Consider the following 22,055-nt stretch of genomic DNA (forward strand, 5'->3'; position numbering starts at 1 on the left):
GGAGTGGCTCTTCGCAGGAGGTGTGGATGGATCTCAGGTGTGCAGACAGGGACGTTGCAGGTGCAGACACAAGGCCCCTTGCCGTAAGCAACAGAGCTGGAATGCAAAGAGTAGCAGAAGGCCAAGGGCCAGGGACGAGTTACCGCCTTAGCCGCCCCATTCCAGTGCACATCTTGGGGAGTCCAAGAATTCTAAACTTAAATTTTGTCTTCCAGATTATTATGAAAGTATATGCGAAGGATAGAAAAAATAGAAATTTTACATAAAGATTTAACTTGCAATGTGGGCCTCGTGCTGTTGACCCTGGCCCTGCAGATATTAGAGGCCAAAAAAAAAAAAAAAAAGCATTTCTGTCACTGTTCTCATGCTATTGTATATTTCTTTATAGCATTTGTTGCCATCAGATCTACATCTATTTGCGTATCATCTCTCAATCCCTATTCCCACTAGAAGGTAAATGCCATGACTGTAGAGTCTTGGTTTTGTTTACTGCTTTATTCTCCGTACAGAGAGCAGGACCTGGCACAAAGAAACCACACGGTAAATGTTGAATGAAGAATGAATCTAGTCTGAGATGGCTTACACGCCAGGTGGGCTAACCCGGCAAAGAAAGAGGAAAAGAGATCATTTGTGACAACCAACCTTCTAAGGAGCACCTTCTCCCCTTAAAATAGCCCAGCACTAGAGCTGCAAAAGGTGACTAAGGAAAATTAACCATTAACACCTTAGCATACAAGAACACAAGAGCGGTTATCAGGTTACTTGTGAGAGGGACACTTGAGTATGCAGAGCTGCAAGGACAAGTTAGACGCGTGGCACCTGGGCTGCTGGGAGCCCCAACTGGAGTTCTGACACAAACAAATGTGTGGGGGTGGCAGACCAGTGTGCCGAGGAACCCCGATTCCAGGGCAGTGGCCATGGCGATCCGGCCCAGCATAAGGCGGGGAGGGGGCTTCTCGTCCACGACTAGGAAGTCCTCAAATAACGTTTCCCTTAGAAGGCCACGGGCCTCACGGGGAATGGGCCCATCTAACCCCTGGGCGAATCTTGACGGTCAAAGACTCAGACCCTCTCCTACCACCGGTCGTCTTCTCTCCCACCAGCTTTTAATTTACAATGTCTTATTGCTTATTCCAATTCATTTTCGGACGGATACGCGGCCTGTGAGAAGCCAAACGACCTCCCCAAGTCCCCAGCAGCTAGGGGAAAGCTGACCCTGTCTCTGCCCCGCGGACGCCCCACTCGTTTCATCTGATGGTGGGGGCTCCAGGACCGGGGTTGCGCTCACGGATACAGAAGCGCGGGCGCGGCTCTGAGGTTTCGGTCGACCACGAAGGGGGCGCTCGCGGCCCAGCCTGGGCTTCGGCGCGCAGGTCCCGCCCCGCCCGCTCGCCAGCCCACTGGCCAGAGAGGGAGCGGGGCGGGGCCGTCTGGGCGGAGTCACGTGGCTCCTCCTACCGGACGGAGGCTGGAGGCGCGGCGGCGCCTCCCCATACCAACTCACCCGAAACTTGTGCGCGGTGGTGGGCGCAGCCGCGGAGGATGGCGTGGTGCAGCCACTGCTCAGGGCCGCCGCCGCCGTCGCTGTGGCTTCTGCTGCTGCTGCTGCTGGCGGTGCCCGGCGCTGACGCGGCCCCGCGCTCGGCGCTCTACTCGCCCTCCGACCCGCTGACACTGCTGCAGGCGGACACGGTGCGCCGCACGGTCCTGGACTCCCGCAGCGCTTGGGCCGTGGAGTTTTTCGCCTCTTGGTGCGGCCACTGCATCGCCTTTGCCCCAACGTGGAAGGCTCTGGCCAACGATGTCAAAGGTGAGAAGCCTGGGGCAGGAGGGAAGGCCCTCACCTCTCGCCCCATCTGGGCCCACCCTCCCCACCCACCTGCCCCGCGGAGGGCCCCTAACCTCCGCTTACCTCCGCCTCTGCCCATACCACTTCCCCCAGTTTCACATCCTTCAACTCCATTTTTGCTCCCTCCCCTCTCTGCCTTTTCCGCAGGCCCTTGGCCCGAGCTTCTCTCCCCTCCTCGCGGCCTGGGCCCCCAGACCCGCTCTGCTTTCCCTTCCGGGCCTCTGCCGCCTTACTGCCCTCATCCCCGCGACGGGCTCTCCTTTGTTCCATCTCGGCTGACACCTTAGGGCTTCCTCTAAGTCCAGCCGTGTGGCTCTGTCCTTCCTCTTGCTCAGGGACCCATATGGCCTGCCTATCAGGTTGCCCAGCTGCATGGGATCAGTGCTGGGGAGAACAGGAACGGACATTCACTCTGCCCCCACCCCACCTTTCCCGAGCCCGTGGCCAGTTGACCCAGCTGGTACGCAGATGTCCTTTCTCAGCGTCACCTTTGAGGCAGAGTTTTTCTGTCTCGGTTCCAGGCCTCTCCGACCTGCTGCCTCCTGCTCCTTGGCTTCTGGGCCACATCCTCCTCTCTTCCCCTGGCCCAGGCGCCCTCTCAGACCCCTGTTTGAACCTGGGGAACCCAGCGGCCCCACTGGAGGCAGCCCCCTTGGTATGCGCCTGCCCCTTGCTCCATGCTCCCATTCACAGGTCTGACCACGGTAACCATATTGCACTGATTCTAAGCCTCATCAGGTGTGCGACTCACCATTATTTTACTAACAGCCTGGGGGGTAGAAGGATAAGAAGACCTCTAAATGTAGTACTGTGTACCCTACTACACAAATGATAAAAGTTTTGAAAACTTAAGACTTCGAGCTGAGGAAATATGGTGTTAATAGGAATCAGTATTTAGAGTGCTTACTGTATATGTCAGACACCTTTCTGAGTAAGTGCTTGGCACATGTTGTCGTAGAGTTTCCTTTCCATAATTCGAAGACCCCTGTGAATCTGCCTGGCCCAGGTGGTGGGTGTTTGGGGGGCAGGAGTGGCTTGGTGGGAGTGATTTGCTGCCTCTGAATGGGACCACCCCCTGGTGGGACCACCCACCTGATTGTGGTGCTGGGGCCTAGCAGGGCTCCTTAATCTGAAGTGGTCCCTGAAAGTGGACTGTAGGCCTCTTAGGAAATGGGCCTCTTTCTTGGGGAGAGGAGAACTGGAACCTGTGGCCCTTGCTGTACTGTTGGTATTTCTTTAATAAAGTCAACTGTATGTGGTTGTAGGGCTCATTTGTAGGTGTCAGTTTGCAAACTCAGGCTACCTCTTCCCTTGAGGAACTTTTCCAGGGTTACTAAAATAGCCATGTGGTCCCGGAGCATTATTTCTAAACGAAACCGATAAACCATTTTACCTCCAATTTACTTGTAAACATTTGTCCGCATGCCTCTCTGGTCCCATCACCCGAATGGGCCATTTCTCAGCAGCTCTTCACGCTGCTTCAGTGATGTCAGCACACCCGGTCAGGGCAGGTGGGGGGGGACTGGTGCACGTGGACTTGGAACCCCTGAGAGGACGTCGGGTGTTTAGGGGACATCATGGGCCTGAACATCATATAAATCCTGAGACGGTTTCTGCTTTGAGTCTATAAGAGGTCTTTAATGGCCGTCGATGGACTCAACTGAGAAGATTATTGTATCTTCAGAGTGTTTAGCTTCCAGCTGACTCATGTGTTTGCTTGACCTCTTGCAACCTAGAGTTTTCCGACCAGTTGCACAGCCCGATACTGACCCGGCCTACTTCTGGATGAGGGTTGCCACTTCCACAAGGTGTCTTTTCCCCAGTGCGTGGAGTGATAGTTCCAAAAAAAAAAAAAAAAAAGGGCAAAAGCAAAACGTAACCTCAGAAAGGAAAATGGGAGCATCAAAGTCTGCGGGGGTGGACTAGTCAGAGGGCGGGGAGGGATTTAGGTGGAAAGGGGGGGTCTCCCGTGAGTGGCGGGGGAGTCAGCCTTCTGAGCAAGCTCATGTCAGGGAGGGCACTGGCCGACCCTGCGATGGCGAAGAACGCCCACGCCCATTCAAGGGCGTGTTTCCCGGTGAGGCCCTGTGGAGAAGCCAGGTTGCTCACCTGTCACCTTTGTTCTGAAGTTGTTTGAGAAAGTTTGGTTGTGGGCCAGCCAAGGGCTGCTCTCACGCCGCCCGGGGCCACGGGAGTGTGGCCCCTGCCCCAGGGCCGATGGTATGAGTCTCTCAGGTAGGAGACTGTGGAAGGCTCTGGGGGGAGTGGGGGAGGAATTCTGCAACCCTGCCCAGCTGGCCTCAGGCATTTAATCGGACTGGCTAGGGCTCATTTCTTCAGGGAGCTGTGGCGTAGGTTCTCTGGGGCAGCAGTTGCCATGGGGGCAGAACAGCTGTTTCTAAGGACCTGGCTCACCTCTTGCTCGTCCAGAGCATCTCTTACTTGCCTCACCGGGTGTTTGGGAAATTGTGTTCACCTTCGACCTGGATTACTCTTCACTGGCTAATCAATCAGCAAATATTTATTGAGTGACCTCTGTGGGCACAGCGTGGTTTGCATTGTAGCTGGGGAATGAGCGACACAAGGCAGGAAGATTGGCACCAGGAAGAAGCTGTGTTTGCAAAGGGCCAAAGAGCGGCTCGGTTACTTCTCGTGGCAGGAATTCAGGGAAGGGGAAAGTCTCCTGTCAAGCAGTTTTGTACTGCACACTCACCAATGCCTGGCACACTCACCCAGTGCCTGGCACACTCACCCAGTGCCTGGCACTTTGCTGAGGGCCTTTCTAGGTCAGTGTTCTATATAACCTTTATGAGAAAATATCTGAGCAATAGACACTCTCCTTTTTTTCCAAAGAAGTGACTTGCCCACGGTCACACGGATGCTAGAGGAGGGCCTTGGACCCAGCTCTCCCTGACTTTGCAGAGCCTGGGCAGTGGGAGGTGGGTGCAGGAGGAAGGGGATGCCAGGTGGGACGCGGCCTGCACAGAGCCGTGGAGAGGGGATGGGAAGGCACGGGTGTTGGCGTGGCACGAGCAGTGTCGGTTTGCTTCCCTTTCTGTCCCAGGGCGTAGGCCACCACGCCTCCTGCTCGTACCCCTGCAAAGCCTAGCACAGGGGCCGGCGGGCGGTAGGGGCCCACTGACCGCTCACACAGGCTGGGGGCACGCGCCTCCCAGCGCTCGTGTGAATGCGAGTGACCGAGCCTTCCACTGGAGCTGTGGCTCCTCCTGACTCAGGCCTGGGGTGTCAGCCAGGCGTGAGGGGTAGGGAAGGTATTTTGTTCATCTGTGACCTCAATGGCCATAAGCCTGCAACAAGGAAGGAGGGATGGGGTGGTGACCTCACAGTACTGGCCAACTCTCGTGTCAGGGCCGTTCCCAGAGACTCTGGTGGGGCTCTAGTTGTGACCAGCCCACCTGACTGCCCTCAGTGGGTCCGGCCTTGGCCCCCACAGAGACTCAGCCTTGCCCAACAGCCACAGGCCTCGAGGCCATTTTTCTGGCCAGGTGTTTGCCATCAGCATCTCCAGTGGTTGTCAGAGATGGGAGGAACAGGAGAGGACGTGCACCCTGGCCCTCGTTTGATCCACAAGGAAACGGAGGCCCGAGAGGAGACACGTGGAGCCTGTGGTGCGTCAGCCAGTTAGAGCGGGTCCGAGCGGGTCCGAGACTCTGGGTCCGGTGCCCCTTCCTGGACTTGTGAGTGGGGGCGGGGAGGCTCCCCCCGACTTCAGAAGTAGCCCATCAGCCCCTCACAGGGTGTCCCCTCAGCCACCACCCCAGAGTCCACAGCTGCCCTGGACACTCTCCCCTCCCCTCCACCCTCCCTGTCTCCATCTGCTCCTTTCCTCCGTTGTTAGCAGAGAAATTACGTTGCCAGGGCAGCAACTGCACCAGGAAATTCTTTTCCTCCGCAAGAGCAGGGCTGGATGGACACTGCTGCTGACCCTGTGGTGTTAGGCCCGCAGGCTGTGGTCTTTAAGTCACCAGACAGTTGAAAAGGTCCCTGTCCCCCTCTGCTTTCCCCACGCTCCCCCAGGTAAGGTCCTCTCTAGCCCTGTGCTGTTAGTGGAGTGATGAACAGTCAGGCCCACGGTGACTCGTGCAGACCAGATCTTCATGTCATTATGGCTCATTAAGGTATTGACACTGATACTCCTGAGAAGCATTCCTCAGCCAGGATCTCCCAGCACCTGAGGGGCCCCAGCCTCTCCCTCCACCTCCCCCTGGGCCTGGGGCAGGTGAGAAGAGGCCCTGGTTCCATTTCTTGGAGGTACAGGGCATCAGGGTTAAAGAGAAGGAGGCAAAGACTGCCCAGGAGCAAGGGGCTGGGAACTGCCATGCACCACACCTACTTACTACCAGCACCCCACGCTCCCTGCGTCTCCTGGTAGGGCAGCCAGCAGAGCAGCTGCCTGCTCTGACCTGCGCCCTCTGGAGACCAGCAGAGGGCTCCCACTCTGGGTTCAGATCGCACACTCACCAACCATTGGCTGTTTCAGATCCCAGATTCACCATCGATTGGTTGTGTGCCTTGGACACGGAATTCTGATGTCTGTTTATAGTCGAGGAAAGCCGGCCTCATGATAAGCACCTTGCTTTCCTTGTGGGGTAGTCACACGCGTTAAACTACATCACTAAGGCGAATGGTAAACTCTCCGGCCATATAATACAGCAGTCCCCAACCGTTCTGGCCCCAGGAACCAGTTTCATGGGGGACAATTTTTCCATGGACTGGGGTGGGGTGGGGTGGCTTTATAGTTTGCCACCAGATGCAGCTTAGTTGCCACTTGCCACTCACTGATAGGGCTTCGATACGAGTCTGCGAGCAGCTGATTTATTACGGTTTCTGTGTGGTCCCACCTCTCTGCTAACTATGATCTGTGTTCACCACCGCAGCTCCCCCTTAGATCGTCCGGCGTTAGAGTCTTGTGAGGACCGCACAGCCTCGGTCCCTCACTCGCGCAGTTCACAGTAGGGTTTGCCCCTTATGGGAATCTAATGCCACTGCCGATCCGAGAGGAGGGGGAGCTCAAGGGGTGATGCGAGTGAGGGGGAGTGGCTGGAAATGCAGATGAGGCTTCGCCAGCTCTCCCGCCACTCACCTCCTGCTGTGCGGCCCGGTTCCTAACAGGCCGTGGACCTGGACGGGTACCAGGGGTTGGGGACCCCTGATATAATATCCTCCTCAGCAGAGTCAGGGCTGAGTCTGTGGTGGTGACCGTGTCAGTTACAGAGAATGGTGTGGAACCGGACGACAGAGCTGTTTCTGCCATCCTGTCTTCCCTGGGAGGCTGTGATGGAGCAAACAGCAGAAGTATGGAGGTAGCGTCCGGACCCTGGCAGGGCGAGCCCGGGAGGGGCAGCTCGGAGGCCTCTCAGTCCTGTCCTTGTTTGTAAAGCAGGGAAATGACGGCCACCTGCAGTGGGGGTGGTGGCGGTGGCGTGAGGTCACCTGTTGTGTGCTCTGGGTGCTCTCTGAAGGCCAGCTTGCTCTTCTCCCCTCCCCCCCGCCCCCCGTGTCTTCAGAGTCTGTGCCCCAGTGGGCAGCGGGCACTGGCTGCTTTGGCCCAAGCGATGGTGACTTCCGTTCTTGGGGAGGAGCGGAGCAGCTAAGGCCCACGGTCCTTGGCCGCCCTCCCCGGCCCTCACTGGTGGAAGGATGAGGACGGGAAATCGCCTCTCCTCTGCCCTTCGGTCTGATTCACTTACTGGCTTCTTGGAGCACCACCGGGCCTCTGCTGTGGGTCTCCCCAAATCAGGTGGCCAGAGCTTCAGATGCAGAACAGAAGGAACTGACCTGGGCAGGGGGAGCTACGGAATAAAGGCCCAGAGTGTGGGGGGCAAGGGGGGCCGGAGGGATGGTGTCCTGAGCACGGCTGCCCTCTGTGCCGGCTGCCCTGCCCGAGTGCTTGAGAGCCGGAGGGTGCACGCCAGCTTGCAGCTGTCTGGACAAACCCAAACTGCCCTCGTGAGCCGGGGAGCTGAGAGAGCTCCCCCAAAAGGGCGAGATGGGGGTTAGGGAGATGGCATAACGGGACGGGGCCCACTGTCTCTTCCTAACACTTCCATCCTCTGCCTGTGCCTCTTTCCCCCTCCTCCACCCCCTCTCCCTCCCTCCCTCCCTCCTGCCAGGATTCCAGAAGCTTCAGTGCCCAGAGTGGATTGCCAGTGAGAAAGGAGGAGGGACCAGGAGGGACCAGGAGGGAGAGGGTGTCGCCTCAGGCCTGCTGCAGTCCCAGGTCCTCCCTCGTGTCGCCCCAAGGAGGACCAGTTGTGCGGGAGGGGTCCTGCATCCATCTGGTGGCAGTGAGGGCAACACTCCATCCTTGGGCATGTTCTCGGGGTCGCTGCCGCCTTCTGAAACAGGTTTTGCAGACGTCCTAAGGAATAGGTTCGGGTGAGGGAAGAGGTCCTGGCAAAGCCACGATTCTCAGGGATGTTGCTTAGGCATTAGGATTCTGTACTTAACGGGTGCTGGGTGGGCTGCTGTGTAAATCCCCTCCACCCCGACCCCGTCTTGTACTCCAGGTGGGAGGGGCAGGGCCCAGGGGGAGCATGGCTGCCAGCAGCAGGCCTCCTCCTCTACTCCTCTGCCAGAGGAGCCGGGGGGCTCCAGGGAGCCGGGGGAGGCAGCCCCGGCCCCTCCAGGCAAGGGCTCACACTGGACCCGCCTGCCCGCCCGCAGCGCCTGCTCTCCAGCCTTCTGGCCCCCGGAGGAGCCCCTCACAGCCCCACTTCGCAAGTGGCTCGCACAGTTCCCTGTCAGCGTGACTGTCAAGGTCCTGCTCAGTCTCCACCCTCCCCGCCAGGCCCGAGCCGGTCCCCAGGGCCAGCCTCCCCACGTCCAGACTCCCACAGGGCTCTGCAGCACACGGCCTGGCCACCTCAGCGCCCCTGGGCCCTCACGTGTGTGTACCTTGCCTTTCAGCTGGAGCCGCGGTGGGCGTCTAAGGGCCACCTTGACCTTGAATCGGAGCTGGTAGATGTGCTTGTTTTCTGTTTCTCTGGTTTTCTGCTTGTTTTCTGTGTATTCTCTCTGGCAGTAAGTTAGGGAGGCCTTGCCGCCTGGGCCGCTGCTGGGAGCTCCGATCTCCTTCCAGGCTCTGGCCTCAGGGCTCTTTCCCCGGGGCTCCTGGGCTCCCGGTGCCTTCCCCTTCCTGCTGGGACACCCGCCTCCATCTCTGGCTGGGGAGCGTGCCCAGCACCCTGTGTCCCGCCTCCCCGAGACGGGCTGGGTGCCACTTCCGCCGAGGGTCCCCTGGGAGATTCCGGACTTGCCGAGGTGTGCTCTCTGGCCTCCTGGCACTGGTCCTCTCTGGAGGGCAGCAGGGGCGGAGGAGAGGTCAGGGCTCTTCCCCGGAAGGAGGGCCGGCCCCTTCAGCCCCCACATCTCTTCACCCCCGCCCCCACCAGTTGGGGGAGCGCAGGTGCCATTGCAAGGCAGCATTGCTCGCGCTGTCGAACCGTGTCCCAAGCACACGAACAACCAGGCTGTGTCAGAGGCCCCTTTCTGAGGAAGGGGAGGCCTTTCCCCTAAGAACACTGGGGGCGGTGGGGTGGGCCTGGTGGGCGTGGGGTGCTGCACGGGGCGGGGGGGGGGGGAGCGGCAGAGGCACAGCCCCTCCCCCTCACCTGGTGTTTCTGTCCTTGCAGACTGGAGGCCGGCGCTGCACCTGGCCGCCCTGGACTGTGCCGACGAGACCAACAGCGCGGTCTGCCGAGACTTCAACATCCCGGGCTTCCCGACCGTGAGGGTGCGTGGGGAGGAGGGGGCGCGGAGGGGCGGGGGGGCGCATACTGCCAACTGCTGAGTGTGCACCCAGCTCCGGGGGCCTCTCCGACGCTCCCGGTCTGTTTAAGGCCCAGCCCCTGGCGCACTGCCCCTTCGCTCGAGGGGACACCTGTCCTGCAGGCAGAAAGGGACGTGAGTTGGGAGGCGGAAAAGAAAGAGGCTCACTCCGTCTGGCAGATTCTCCCCTTTGTAAGGGAAGGGGGCTGTGCGGGGGTGCACTGGGGTGACAGCTCCCGGCCCCTCTCCCCCTAACCCCCTAGCTGTGGAGGTCTGACCTCACCCTACAGAACCAGGGCTCAGGCTCAGACTCCAGGGTGTGATTAGACTCAGGTGGCCCGACGGTCCCCCAGAAAAGGACCCCAGAGACATGGGCAAGCCTCAGCCTCCTCCAGCAAGTGTCTTGGACCCAGAGAGCTCAGAGGTGACCCGTCAGGATGGCCTCACCCCGCGGTCACCACGCCAGAATGCCTCAGGCAGCAGGGATCCCCACCGCGTCATCACGGGAGGCTGGCGGCACACCCAGCACATGAGGGCTCCGTCACCCTCACCGCCACTCGGGCCGGGCCGGGCCAGAGGCAGCACAGGCCTCGCCCACCTAACATCCGGACAACGTCCAGGGCTCTCCGAGGGGAGGCCCGGGAGGCCCGGGGCAGCCAGGCTGCGCCTGGGGCCCGAACCTCTGTCTCACTGACTCTCTCTCTCTAAATAATTAGCCTCCTCCCACCGACACGGCATCTAGAAAAGCAGTCTCCTCTGAGGTCACTAATAATAGTCACGAAATGCCTTTGAAAGCTGCAAGGCCAACCCCTGTCCCTGGAACAAGCTCTCTCTGAGCTCGGGGGCTCTGGGTTCCGAGCAGAACCCGAGCCGTGGTTCAGCCGGACGCCGCCGGACGGGTTCACCGGGACAGCCAGGCCGCAGGCCCCAACAGCGCCCGGCTCCCACTGCTCGTGACCTTTCTCTCCCTCGTGCCCAGTGAGGTCCTGCTGGGTGCAAGGTCTCCACGGCCGATCGAGCTCCGTCCTATGCTGCCGTTACTGCTCAGGGTCAGGGTCAGGGTCAGGCCGGTTCTGGGAACAACAGGGTGAGCCAACAGCCCTGGCTCTGTCATTTAGAGGTGGCAGCAGAGAGAGTGTTTATAAATCATTCCTTTCAAGTGAAAAGACCTTCCTGGCAGGGCCGTGGCCCAGAGATATGTACCTGAAAATATTTAAAGTCACTCCACAGGGACAGGATGGGGCACGCTGTCCCTTTTGCTGAGCCACGCTGTCCCTTTTGCTGAGCCGGGGTGCGAAGCCCTGGGTGGGAGCCGTGGGAAGACCAGGGTGGCAGCAGGGAGTCCCTGTGTACAGGCTGCCCCCCCCCCCACACACACAGCAGTGGGGCTCCATACAGGGCCGCAGCCACTGCCCAGCCCCGTGGCCAGGTCAGGACGCCCGGTGGGACTCTGTAGGGCCTGGCAGGTGGGCCTTTCCCTCTCTGCCCCGGAGAAGCTGGGGCTCAGTGGACGTGTACGGGGAGTCGCCATTCAGAAGCTCCTCGAGCCTACCCAGGTCACGTAGCGCACGCAGCCCAAACGCCCCGAGTGAGTAATCACCGCCTGAGCCGCCCGGCTGGCTGCGGGAGGCGACCTCCCCCTGCCTCCACCCGGGCAGCACCTGCTTGGGCCAGGCCCGCAGGCGTCCGTCCATTTCTTAGGGGCCCAGGGACGGTGGTGTGACCTCCCTGCCTCTCCCGAGGCGCCTGCAGGTTGGTTTCGGCCGGGAGAGCTCTCAATGCCCTGTCCCCAGGGCTCTAGTTCAGGTGCAAGCGGGCCACGCGGCCAGTGGGCCTCTGCTCTGAGGCCCATGCAGACGCCCTCAAACAGGGTCAGCGTGACCGTGGTACGGCGTGGCCTTTGACCGTGCGATCCTGAAGTTATCTCTGTTATCACTGAAGCGGATGTTCCGTAAAACAATATTTTTATTTAGTGCCATACACACTGCGGCTTTCTGTTCTATTTAAGTTTTAAAAAATACTGTGACTCACCACGCTGACTTCACAACCGACTATTAGATTGCTTCCCGTGTTTGGAAAACACAACTCCAGCAGACTCCCGGCCGCAGAGATCCCGGCCCCTGAGAGCTGCCTCTAGGCCAGAGATACCCCTGTGGCCCTGCCTCCCGCCACCTGGGGACCGGCACCTGTCCTCACTCCTGCCCTTCAGGGCTGAGAGAGCTCTAAGGCATGGGCACATGCTGAATAAGGGGAGGGAGAGTAGCTGGTGTGATGAGGACAGGCCCGCACAAGAGTCTGGCCACCCCCAGTGACCTGTTATTGTCCCTGTGCTCTGCCTCCTGACCTTTGTCACCGTGAGCCAGCAGCGAGCCTCCACCAGCCCAGCCTGTTCGGCGAACTCCCCGCCCTGCAGGGCGGGCGCCGTGTCAGGGCCCAGCAGGCTGGAGCGGGAGCCCAGCTGGCAGGAAACAAAAGGGCAGGGGAGGGCCTGGCTAGCAGCAGGTTCTGGGTGGTGCTGGGGGACCTGGAGGCTGAACCTCTGCGGGGGAGGGCCACAGGGGTGCTCCTCAGTGGGTAGTGGACCAGGACCCTCTGTGGCCAAAGGCCTGGCTGAGACCAAGGTTGCGGGGACCAGCAGCATTGGGGTGGGGAGCACCAAAGTCTCCCCTTTGCGAGGTTCCGAGGAGAGAAGGATGTGGGTTCAAACCCTGGCTCCACTGCTTACTGTGTGTGGCTCAGGAAGTCGCTTAACAGTGTCCCAGCCCTGGGCCTCAGTGTCCCTGTCGGTGAAAGTGGGACGATGATAGCCACCTAGTGGGATTGTTGCCAAGTGTGAAGGAGGTCCTACAGGAGAGGGTGCGGTGTCGCTTGGCATTCAGTACACAGTTGTCTCCGTCCCACTGCCCCGGGGGCTCGTGGTGGCTCCTCTCGGGGCGCTAGATTCGAGCTCGTCCGCCCGTCAGCAGCTGCTGGGGGAGTGTGTGCTGGGCACACAGCACTGTGCTTGCCATTGTGGGAGAGGCCGGGTGTGTGCAGCACGGCCAGAAACACGAGAGAGGCGGGGCACAAAGGTCGTGTCTGCACGCACACCCAGAGCTCACCGCCTGGTTGACAGGCAGGGAGTGATCTGCAGGCAGCGACGGCTGGGGCTCTGCCAGCTCCCGGAGCGCCTTCCCCGAGCATCGGACAGCACTGCGTGCAGGAGGGGAGCGCCTGCCTGGTGCTGAAGGACGGATGGGTTTGGCTAGGAGAGAGGAGGGGTGCGGGCGGGGCGGGCGGCGAGAGCCATGGCCCTGGGTGGGAGGAATGTGTGGTGTGCCCAGACGGCTGGTGTGGCTGGAGTGGAAGCTGCAGTGCAGGCTGAGGCCTTGCCGGGACCGTGGGACCTGCCGTGGCAGGTCCTTGCATTCAAGGCTGAGAGTGTGGACACCTGGCGGGACACACAGGGCCTCGGCCGTTACCTTGTGTGGCCCTTGCTAGCGGGTGAGATGTCAGGGAACACTCAGGCCGATGTCCCCTGAGCCTCTCTGAAAGAGGGAGACGGGTCCCCTCTCTGCGGTCACCTGCCCTCTTCCAGCCGTCTCCTCCACTCCTGGCCACAGTGCAGGAATGGTGCAGCTTGCAGGTCCTCGTGGGCTCACTGTAAGATATTGGAGACTGAGTCCTTTTTCTCAGAACTTGTTCTGAAAGCTTGGATTCCGTGCCATCGATGGTCACCGCTAGGAAGCATGCTTCCTAATCAAGCCCCATTAGGCTCCTGGAAGGCAGGGCTCCTGGCTGGGCTGGCAAAGGTCTGCCCAGTATAGTTGGTCTCTTGCCTCCGGGAGACGCAGCGGCCTTCCGGGGCCCTGAGCTGGAGGAAGACAGACACTCCTGTGTAAAGTGAGCGAAAGGAAAGGGACCCGGGCCAGCTGCCCCTGGAGAAAACCAGACTCTCTGCCGAAGTTCTAATTGCCTGTTTCCCAGGCGGTGTGGCGGTTCTCCTGGGGCAGGGCACGTGCCTCCCACATCTGGCTTCATGGGAGCACAAAAATGTGCCCTGACTAGATTCTGTCGTGATTTTTACGTGAGCTTCCCAGATGATCAAAGGGCAGAGATTCTCGGTTTTACCAAACAGATGCCTTTTGAGTACCCCCGTGTCCCGGACGCCGTGCCAGGGGCGGCGGGGCTGGCAGAGGCAAGCAGGCTCGAGCTGGTCCCGCGCTCCCAGTCGGGGAGGTGGTAGTTGGGGGGGGGGGGTGGCGGGCAGGGGGGAGTTCAGGTGGAAGTCTGTTGTAGCGGAAGTGTAGGGGTGGGGGGAGGCGGGAGGTGAGCTTGGGGAGAGATTCTGGGAGGCCCCGGGTGCGGCGAGCTGGACATTGTTCCTTGGCAGTGCGGAGTCATGGAAGAGTTTTGGGGAATGACATGATCAGATCGGAATGACGCCGCAGAGAAGTAAGCAGAGTGGCAGCGAGGAAGATGGTTGCAGAATGAAAAGGCTGAGTGTGCAGTGAGGACGGGTGGGGCAGTCACAGCAGGCTGGAGCGTGGAGGCCAGCCCCGGGCTGGACAAGGCGGTGGGCCCAGGGGACTGTTGAAGCGGTGGACGAAGGTCAGATCCGACGCACTGGGTGGGGGCTGTGGGAGAGGGCAGCGCTGGCCTGGGTGGCAGAGGAGGACCATCCCTGGGTGAGATGAGAACACAGCTGGAGGAACAGGTTGGGGGCGGGGTGACTCAGGTCTGGAAAGGGGGGTGTGGCCCCGACACCTGTGCAGAGGGCCCCAGGAAGAAACAAACAGAAGTTGAGGACCTGAGATGGGGGAGCACATGGCCAAATCATTGAGACAAAGTAGACAATGTTGGCAAGGGAGACACACAGTAGGTCTGTTTGTGCCTTCACTCATATGTCCACCCACTCATCTGGAAGCCCCTTGTTGGTGACCGTGCCTCCCCGGGCTGTTGACACAGACAAGGGTCATCCTCTGACATGTGTCCATAGGAGAGACTGTGGGCAGGAGACGGTGAGGGCTGTGGGCCTGGGGCAGGATCAAGGGCGAGATGGGGACCAGGGTGAGGGGCAGGCTGTGAAGGTGGTGGGGAAGGCCCGGTCGGTGTCAGGCAAACCAGGGGAGGGTGGTGACATGAAGGCAAAGAAGGGGGGTGTCAGGAAAATGAGGCACACACACAAAAAGGGGCCACCTTGGCCAGGGGGGAAAGCAGGCAGATAACATCAGATACTGCAGCAGGAGCGCAGAGGCCATTGGATTGGCCAAAGAGGGCGTCGGCGGAGTGGTGGGGTTGTGGGCTGCAGCAGGCAGGCTGGTCGTGGGCGTGGAGAGAGAAGGGAGGTCGGAGCAGTGACGCAGACTCTGCTGGGGGTGGGTATTCGGCCACACAGGGACCGGGCCGTGGGAGAGCTGGAGAGAGAAGGAGGGCCACTCGCTGTTCCTGTTCTCCTTTCCTTACTGTCCTTTTTTTCTTTTTCTTTTTTAATGTTTTATTTATTTTTAGAGAGCAGGGAAGGGAGGGAGAAAGAGAGAGAGAAGCACTAATGTGTGGTTGCCTCTCACACACCTTCTGCTGGGGACCTGGCCTGCAACCCAGGCATGTGCCCCAACTGGGAATGGAACTGGTGACCCTTTGGTTCACAGTTCAGCACTCAAGTCTACTGAACCACACCAGCCAGGGCCCTTATCAGGCCCTCATAACCTTTCTTTAAAAAAGAAAAACAAACAAACAAACTTCAATCAGGAGGATTTGCATCTATTTGTAGGCACAAGAAGAAGATAGCAGAAGAAGGAAAAGAGGAACGAGATGAATTGATAAGAAAAGGTTCCTAAAGGGCAGGAGGTATGGGAGCCAGTGCTGGGCTGGGGACGTGGTTCTGGAAGGTGCTAGGAAGGCTGGGTGGGAGCAGAGGTAGCTCAAAGGAGGTGGGGCCTTCCTGTGGCCCTGCCCCCCTGCCCACATTGCCCTGGGCCATTCTCGCTAACGGAGGCTGCCTTTTTTTTTTTTTTTTTTTAAGGTGACACTGGTATGTAACAGTATGTAAGTTTCAGGTGCTCAGCATTATAACGGAGGCTGCCTTTTGATGGATGCAGTGCCAGCCTCTTTTAATAAGGGCCTGGGCGACCCACCGGCTGATGGGGAAGAGTCGCCGTGTTGCTCTGCAGTAACTGAACACGGCCGCTGTGGCCGCGGGAGAGCTGCCCCGTGTCAGGGGCGCTCCTCGGCTGTGGGACATGCCGAGGTCTATTCTCTCTGCAGAAACGGGCGCCATCGCCGCGGGTCGCTGTTCTGTTCTGTAAGGATCATCCTCTGGGATGTTGATCGTGAGCAAAGCAAGTGGCAAAGAGCCACATTTTTTGTTTTGTGTCTGAGAAACAACGTCAGTGCAAAAATGCCTTGGTGCGTGTTTCCTGCCTGATCCGTGTCACCATCCAAGGCGTTTGTCATCGCTTTGACAGGCATTAGAGGCTGACGCATGATTTCGTTAATTCCAAACCGTGTTCAGTTGCTGCAAAGAGCCCCATTATTAGCATGCAAATGTATGGGGTGTGCATCGGTGGATGGCTTTCACCCAGAGTAAAAGTTCGTGTTAACGCTCCAAAAACAGAATACAGTGGTGAGCAGCGTCAGGGCCCGGCGAGGCCCCAGGGAGCAGTAGGGGGTACGGGGGGTGGGGGGATGGGTGGCCTCTCTGCATCTCTGTTCCTCGGGTGAGCGACAGGGCAGGTGGCCTTCTCGGGGTTCAAGTTTTCTGCCCACAAAGGGCTGAACGAACAAGTGCCCAGAAGTCTGTGTTTCCCAGTGTTCGAGAGAGAGGAGCAAGGGGAGGGCGCGAAGATGGTGTCGGTGACGATGCAGCAGGTAATACTTGGTGACCCCTTATGGCGTGTCCCGGGCACCACGCTAAGCACTTCAGATGCATCGTCATCAAGTCCTCACAGCAGCTCTTCCAGGCGGGTGGCGTCATCCTCGCTTTAAAGATGAGATGGTTCAGAGGGTTAGTGACTGCCCCCAGTCGCAGAGCCGGGCCGCGAGCCCCGGTCTGGTGCACCCCGGGGTCTGCACACTGCCCCCAGCCTGGGACGAGGCCGGAAGGCCACACTGTGGGAGGCAGAGGCCAAAGGTAGCCCCAGTGGCCCCGAGGTGAGGGACCTCAGGAAGAGCCCTCTTCCCGGCCCGTGGGCTCTTGGCCAGGCAGTTAAGTGGCTGTCCGGCAGCCCTGTCCCCTCCTGAGCCCGCGAGAGCACAGGCCAGAGCTCTGGCAGCTCTCTCGCCACTTTGGCAGAAGCCCAGATTCTGAGGGCTTGTCCTCCGTTCTGTCTGTCCTCTCACCCGAGGAGTGACAGGTGGGGCCAGGAGGGCCATGTGCATGGGAGAAGGGCTAGGCTGTGAGTTAGACTGGTCTGTCTGCAACGAGACCCGTTTCTGCGGAGGCTCAGGCCCGCCGGTCAATAGGACTGAGCGGGAACGACTGTGGAGCCAGGCAGGGAGCTCTCAGTGGACAGAGACAGCGGCCTCTGAGCCCCTCGCCCTGAGATGAGAACCAGGACAGATGGCCTCAGAGGGTGCCTGACATTTCCCCGGGGCCCAGGGGGGTGTTTGAAGTGACTCACTTTACTTTTTCAGATGGGTCTGCAAGGGAAAATAGCGGTGGTCTTCACATTCATTCACACAATACATATTTTCCCGTCGAATTCATTCATACAATAAATATTTTCCCATCGTTACATGCTGGCTCTGGGGCTTTGTAGAAACGGTCCACCTCCCGCCAGGTGTCTGAGCTGCTGCCTCCAGCCCCCCTCGGTCCTTAGAGCTGTGGGATTGGGGGTGGGAAGCGAGGGCAGTGGGGAGAGGAGGCAGGGCCCAGCCCCAGGCCCAGCAAAACCCTCCCCATTCTGATTCTCCACGTGGAAAAATGAAGGCTCACCAAAGTCAAGTTCTTCACCCAGAGCACACCACCCCCTCCCGTGCAGGAAGCAGCTGGGTCTACACGCAGCGCCAGGTGGCAGCTTGCCCTGCGCTCCGCTGCACGCGCCGCTGACTCTTGCCTTTGTGTTTTTTTTTTTTTCAGTTCTTCAAGGCCTTTTCCAAGAGTGGCCCGGGAACGGCACTGTCAGGTGGGTGTCCTGGCCTGTGGGCATCCTGGCGTCTTCCTCTCCCTGCCTCCCCCTTTCCCCTGGGTTTCTTTGCCGGGTGGAAGCGCAGCGGCAGCGGCAGAGGGATGCTCGGCGGAGGGATGCTCGGCGGAGGGATGCTCGGCGGAGGGATGCGCGCCCCAGCGGATCGGTGCTTTTCCGGCTGCCCTTCTGGGCTAGGCGGGAAGGCGCCTTCAGCAGAGCGAGGCTGAGGAGCCTTTCCCTGTTGGTCCATCCAGGGTCCTGGGAGTGGGGAGAGTCGCCATGTTCCCAGACGCACCCTTTGCGTCAGGGGCTGGCAGCCGGAGGGGCAGACCAGAGAGCCCCTGGGGGAGCCCTCCTGGGCCCAGGCCCCAGGGACTCTTTCCTGCCCACCCCCTCAGGGAGGGGCCCCCTGCGTAGCTCAGGGCTGCGAGTGCAGGGGAGGACTGACCACGCTGCGCTCCTCTCGGAGCTGGCAGCCCTGCGCCCTTGGCTTCTGTGAGCGAAGCTGACAGATCCCTTCTGCTGCTGTCCTCACGCCCCTGCTCGTGTCCGTCTTTGTCCACAGTGGCCGGTGCGGATGTGAAGACGCTGCGGGAGAGGCTCATCGATGCGCTGGAGACCCACAGTGTCACGTGGCCCCCCGCCTGCCCCCCACTGGAGCCTGCCAGGTACTGCGGACTGGGGCGGGCGGGGTGCAGTGTGGGCCAGGGTCACAGGCCTGGAGGCGAGAGGGTGGTGGGCACGGCAGGGAAGGGGGCCCAGGCTGGTTCTTCATGTTGCCTTTGGGGCAGACGTCTCCGTGGGCCAGAGGGCTCCCTGTTGCTGGAGGTCTGGTTCAGGATCCGGTTTCCTGGGGCTGATTGGCAGGTGCGAGGACCTATCCCACCAGGTGGGAAGGAAAAGGGGCGGGGGCTCTTAGGTCATGACCTGCTGCTGCCTCTCACACCTGTGCCCAGGAACTTTTGGGGATACAGTAGAATTTCAGGTAATCTAACCCAGAGGGCAGTGGGAAAGTGGGCATGGGTTGGGCGGAGGAGGTCAAAGACCATTTAGAGGAAAAGGGGGGCGGGGGCTGGGGAGAGGGAAGCCGCATATCTGAGGAGTGAAGGTGGCCATTTTTTCTGAGCAAAGGCTGTGGCCCAGGGGTGGGGGGTGTGACTACGTCCTGTGCTGCAGAGGGTCAGACATGGTGGTTGGTGTCCCGTATCCGCCAGCCAGGCAGGCTTCCGGGATTGCCTCCTTTCTAAGAAAACGGGGCGCTGAAAATGCACCGGGAGGGCCGTGAGAAAGTGAGAGACAGGGTCACTGAGAAAAAGAAGCAAGCAGCAGGGAACAGGTGGGCCGGCAGCACAGACGCCTGCACCAGAGTGGTGGGCGCCAGGGCGGATGCCTCTTTTCTCCCATGACTGGGGTGCACCCTGGGCCCCCACCTGTCTGGCACATCCGTGTGTGCTGCCGCTGGGCTGGGCTGCAGCGCTGGCCCCACGGAGCGCCTTCTGTGTAGAGGTGATCACCGCACGTCACTGGGCCCAGCAGAGGAAGCTAGGTCTTCAGGTTGGGGGTAAGAGGAAGATGTAGTCCCCCAGCGCGACCTTGCCCGCTGACCTCTAAAGCACGTGTGATGATCTGCTTTCAAGTAGAGTAAGGAGACCAGTCATTTTTGTGTTACGCAGTGATTTTCTGTTGAAACTTCGAGTTACGAAAACAGTGGGCACCTTAATTCTCCGATTTGGGGGCATACTAACATTTGCCACCTTTTGAATTTCCACCTGGGCTCTGGGCCTCAGTTTCCTCATCTTAAAATAGGAAGGTTGGATGAGATAGCTTCCACAGGCTCCTGCACCCGGGACTTCCTGAGGCTTCAGTTCCCCTTTCATGCCTCCCTCCTCCAGGAGAGAAGGCAGATCTCCCACGTGGCAGCGACTCGCTACGGAGCAAGGCTGGCATCTGGCGGGCGCTTGCCGCCCGTCTCGCAGGGAGCCAACGCCGCCCACATTCCCCAAGCCTGGGCCTTCCCCGGAACACAGAGACAAGTGGTCTCCAAATGGCCCTTCCCTGTCCTCCTCCCCAAGCCACCTCCTACTCACTTCTCCCTCTTAAAGAGACAGGACGGCAAAGCACATCAAGCGGGTGGGTGAGATGGAGACCCAGGGTTAGGTCAGGGGCACCATCCTCGGAGCCTGAGGGTTTGGCTGCCTCCCGCTAGAGGGCAGGCGGGGGTGACCGCCCCGGAGCCTGGAGCAGAGGGGTTTGTGTGGCTGTGCTCGCAGGACCGTGGCAGCTGGGGTGGCCAGCCGTGTTGCTTCATTCCCACTGGCAGTGGGGTGACTGTCAGCCTTGTCTCTTGCAGGCTGGAGGAGATTAATGGATTCTTTGCAAGAAACGACGAAGATTACCTGGCCCTGATCTTTGAAAGGGAAGGCTCCTACCTGGGCAGAGAGGTGAGCCACCCTCGGGGTCCTTGTAACTCCTGGATAGCCCTTGGGAGAGAGCCCGGGGAGGTTAGGAGCAGGGGTGTTGCGCGCAATCCTGGGATCTGTCCCTGCTCTTCTGAGCCCAGCACGGGCCTGACCCCTGCTGGGAGAAACGGGAAGTGCAGGAGCTGGATTTTTCTGTTTAAAAACTTTTTTTTTTCTTTTTAAAAATTGAAGTGTAATTGACATGCAATATTGTATTAGTTTCAGGTGTACAACATAATGATTTGACATGTGTATACATTTCAAAATAATCACCACAATAAGTCTAGTCACCATCGGCCACCACCCGTACAAAGTGAATACATTGTTACTGACTCGGCTGTACATTTCATGTCCTGTGTCTGTTTTTATCCCTTTCATTGGAACCAAATTTGACGAGACCTGCTCTTTATTGGGCGTTGGATTATATTGCTGGCCCACGCAGTTGCCAGTCTTCACGGTTATCAAAGATGGTCCTGTAACATGTTGAAGATTGCACAGCCGGTGACTTTGTAGAACAGAGCTCCGAACCAGCCAGCTCGGTCCGCCCCTGGAGCCCATGTCGCATCCCCACACCGGCCCCCTCGCATCCCCGTGGATGTGAAGAAGGGTTGGGAGGGAGGTGACATCAGAGGTCGCTCAGCCCCGCGTGAGGGAAGAGGGTGCCTGACCGTGAGATGAGGCAGACAGCAGAAGCCGGCGGGTGTGGGGCTCCGCTCTGTCACTCGTCTCATGTGTCCTGGTCGGGTTACCCACTGTTCTGAGCCTCGCGTCCCTGTCTGTGAGGTTGTGACAGTCACCCAGCTGCAGCGTGCCATCGGGGAGGCCAAGTGAGGCCGTGTAGGCGCAGGGCCTGGGCGCGTAGCTGGCTCGGAGCGGGTGCTGTGTAACCGTCCAGTCCCCGGCCTGATGCGGATGCCGGCCCTTCCCCCGCTGGCTCGTGGGCCGCTCCAGACCACGCGTGGGCTTCTCCCAGATGCAAAGGTGTCACCGGCCGGTCCGTGGGAGGAGTCCCAAGGCAGTGCAAGGGGACAGAAGCGACCTGGGAGTGGGGACGAAATTAAACACCACTCACCGTTGCCCTGTGCAGCTTCCCCCTGAAACCCACCGAGCTCCGCTGAGAGCTCTGGGCCGTCTCCAGGCCCCGGCGCCCTGAGAGGAGAAACACAGGCAGGTGGGGAGGGGACGCAGGGCTTTGCTGAGGAGAGCCCCACGGTCCCAGGGTCCCAGTCCAGGCCTGGGGTCACGCCTGCTCACGAAGAAGTGATGGATAACTGTTCACTGGAATCAGCTCTTCCCCCACTGTCCCCCAAGTCCCCTGAGTAACCAGGGACGGGCACCCCTGCCAACTACCCATGCGGAGGTTCTCAGGGGCAACGACTAGTTTGAGAGGCAGCAGGGCACGGTGGGCGAGGGTGCAGGCGTGTGCTAGCCGCGTGGCCTGGAGACACGATTTCACCTCGAAGCCTCCGTTTCTTCATTGACCGTGGTTTATTTTTTAAACAAATACTTACGTACCTACTATTTGCTAGTCATTATTATGAACACGTCTATAAAATTAATCCATTCGGGTTGGTATTGTTAGAATTCTGCAAGTGAGGAGGTCGAGTTGGGGGAGGTTCCAGCCCAGTAGCCTTTGCGACCTGCGCCGCCTCACTTGGCCTGTTGTTGCTGCTAGTTCCCGTTTCACAGTGTTACTCTGAGGACTGAGTGAAGCAGTCTAGACACAGCACATAATATGTGCTCAGTAAACATTAGCTGTTCTTCCTTTTCCCCTTCCTGTTTCTTTTTTTAAAATTTTATTTATTTTTAGTTTTATAGAGAGGGGAAGGGAAGGAGAGTGGGAGAGAA

At 59.4% G+C, this 22,055-nt stretch overlaps 1 protein-coding gene across 1 annotated transcript in view; it reads left to right on the forward strand.

Annotated features, from left to right (window-relative positions):
* Positions 1 to 1,485: 1,485 nt before the first annotated feature.
* The window catches only part of QSOX1 (quiescin sulfhydryl oxidase 1), a 36,257-nt gene continuing 15,687 nt past the window's right edge, over positions 1,486 to 22,055 (forward strand). Inside the window, exons 1-5 of the mRNA XM_045838446.1 lie at positions 1,486 to 1,810; positions 9,505 to 9,605; positions 17,700 to 17,745; positions 18,314 to 18,416; positions 20,099 to 20,189. Coding sequence (XP_045694402.1) covers positions 1,543 to 1,810; positions 9,505 to 9,605; positions 17,700 to 17,745; positions 18,314 to 18,416; positions 20,099 to 20,189 — 609 coding nt within the window. The 5' untranslated portion in view covers positions 1,486 to 1,542. The remainder of the gene's footprint in view (positions 1,811 to 9,504; positions 9,606 to 17,699; positions 17,746 to 18,313; positions 18,417 to 20,098; positions 20,190 to 22,055) is intronic.

The sequence above is a fragment of the Phyllostomus hastatus genome, unplaced genomic scaffold (genome assembly GCF_019186645.2).
Source record: "Phyllostomus hastatus isolate PE091 unplaced genomic scaffold, TTU_PhHast_1.1 phas_contig_283, whole genome shotgun sequence".
In the NCBI taxonomy this organism is placed as follows: Eukaryota; Metazoa; Chordata; class Mammalia; order Chiroptera; family Phyllostomidae; genus Phyllostomus; species Phyllostomus hastatus.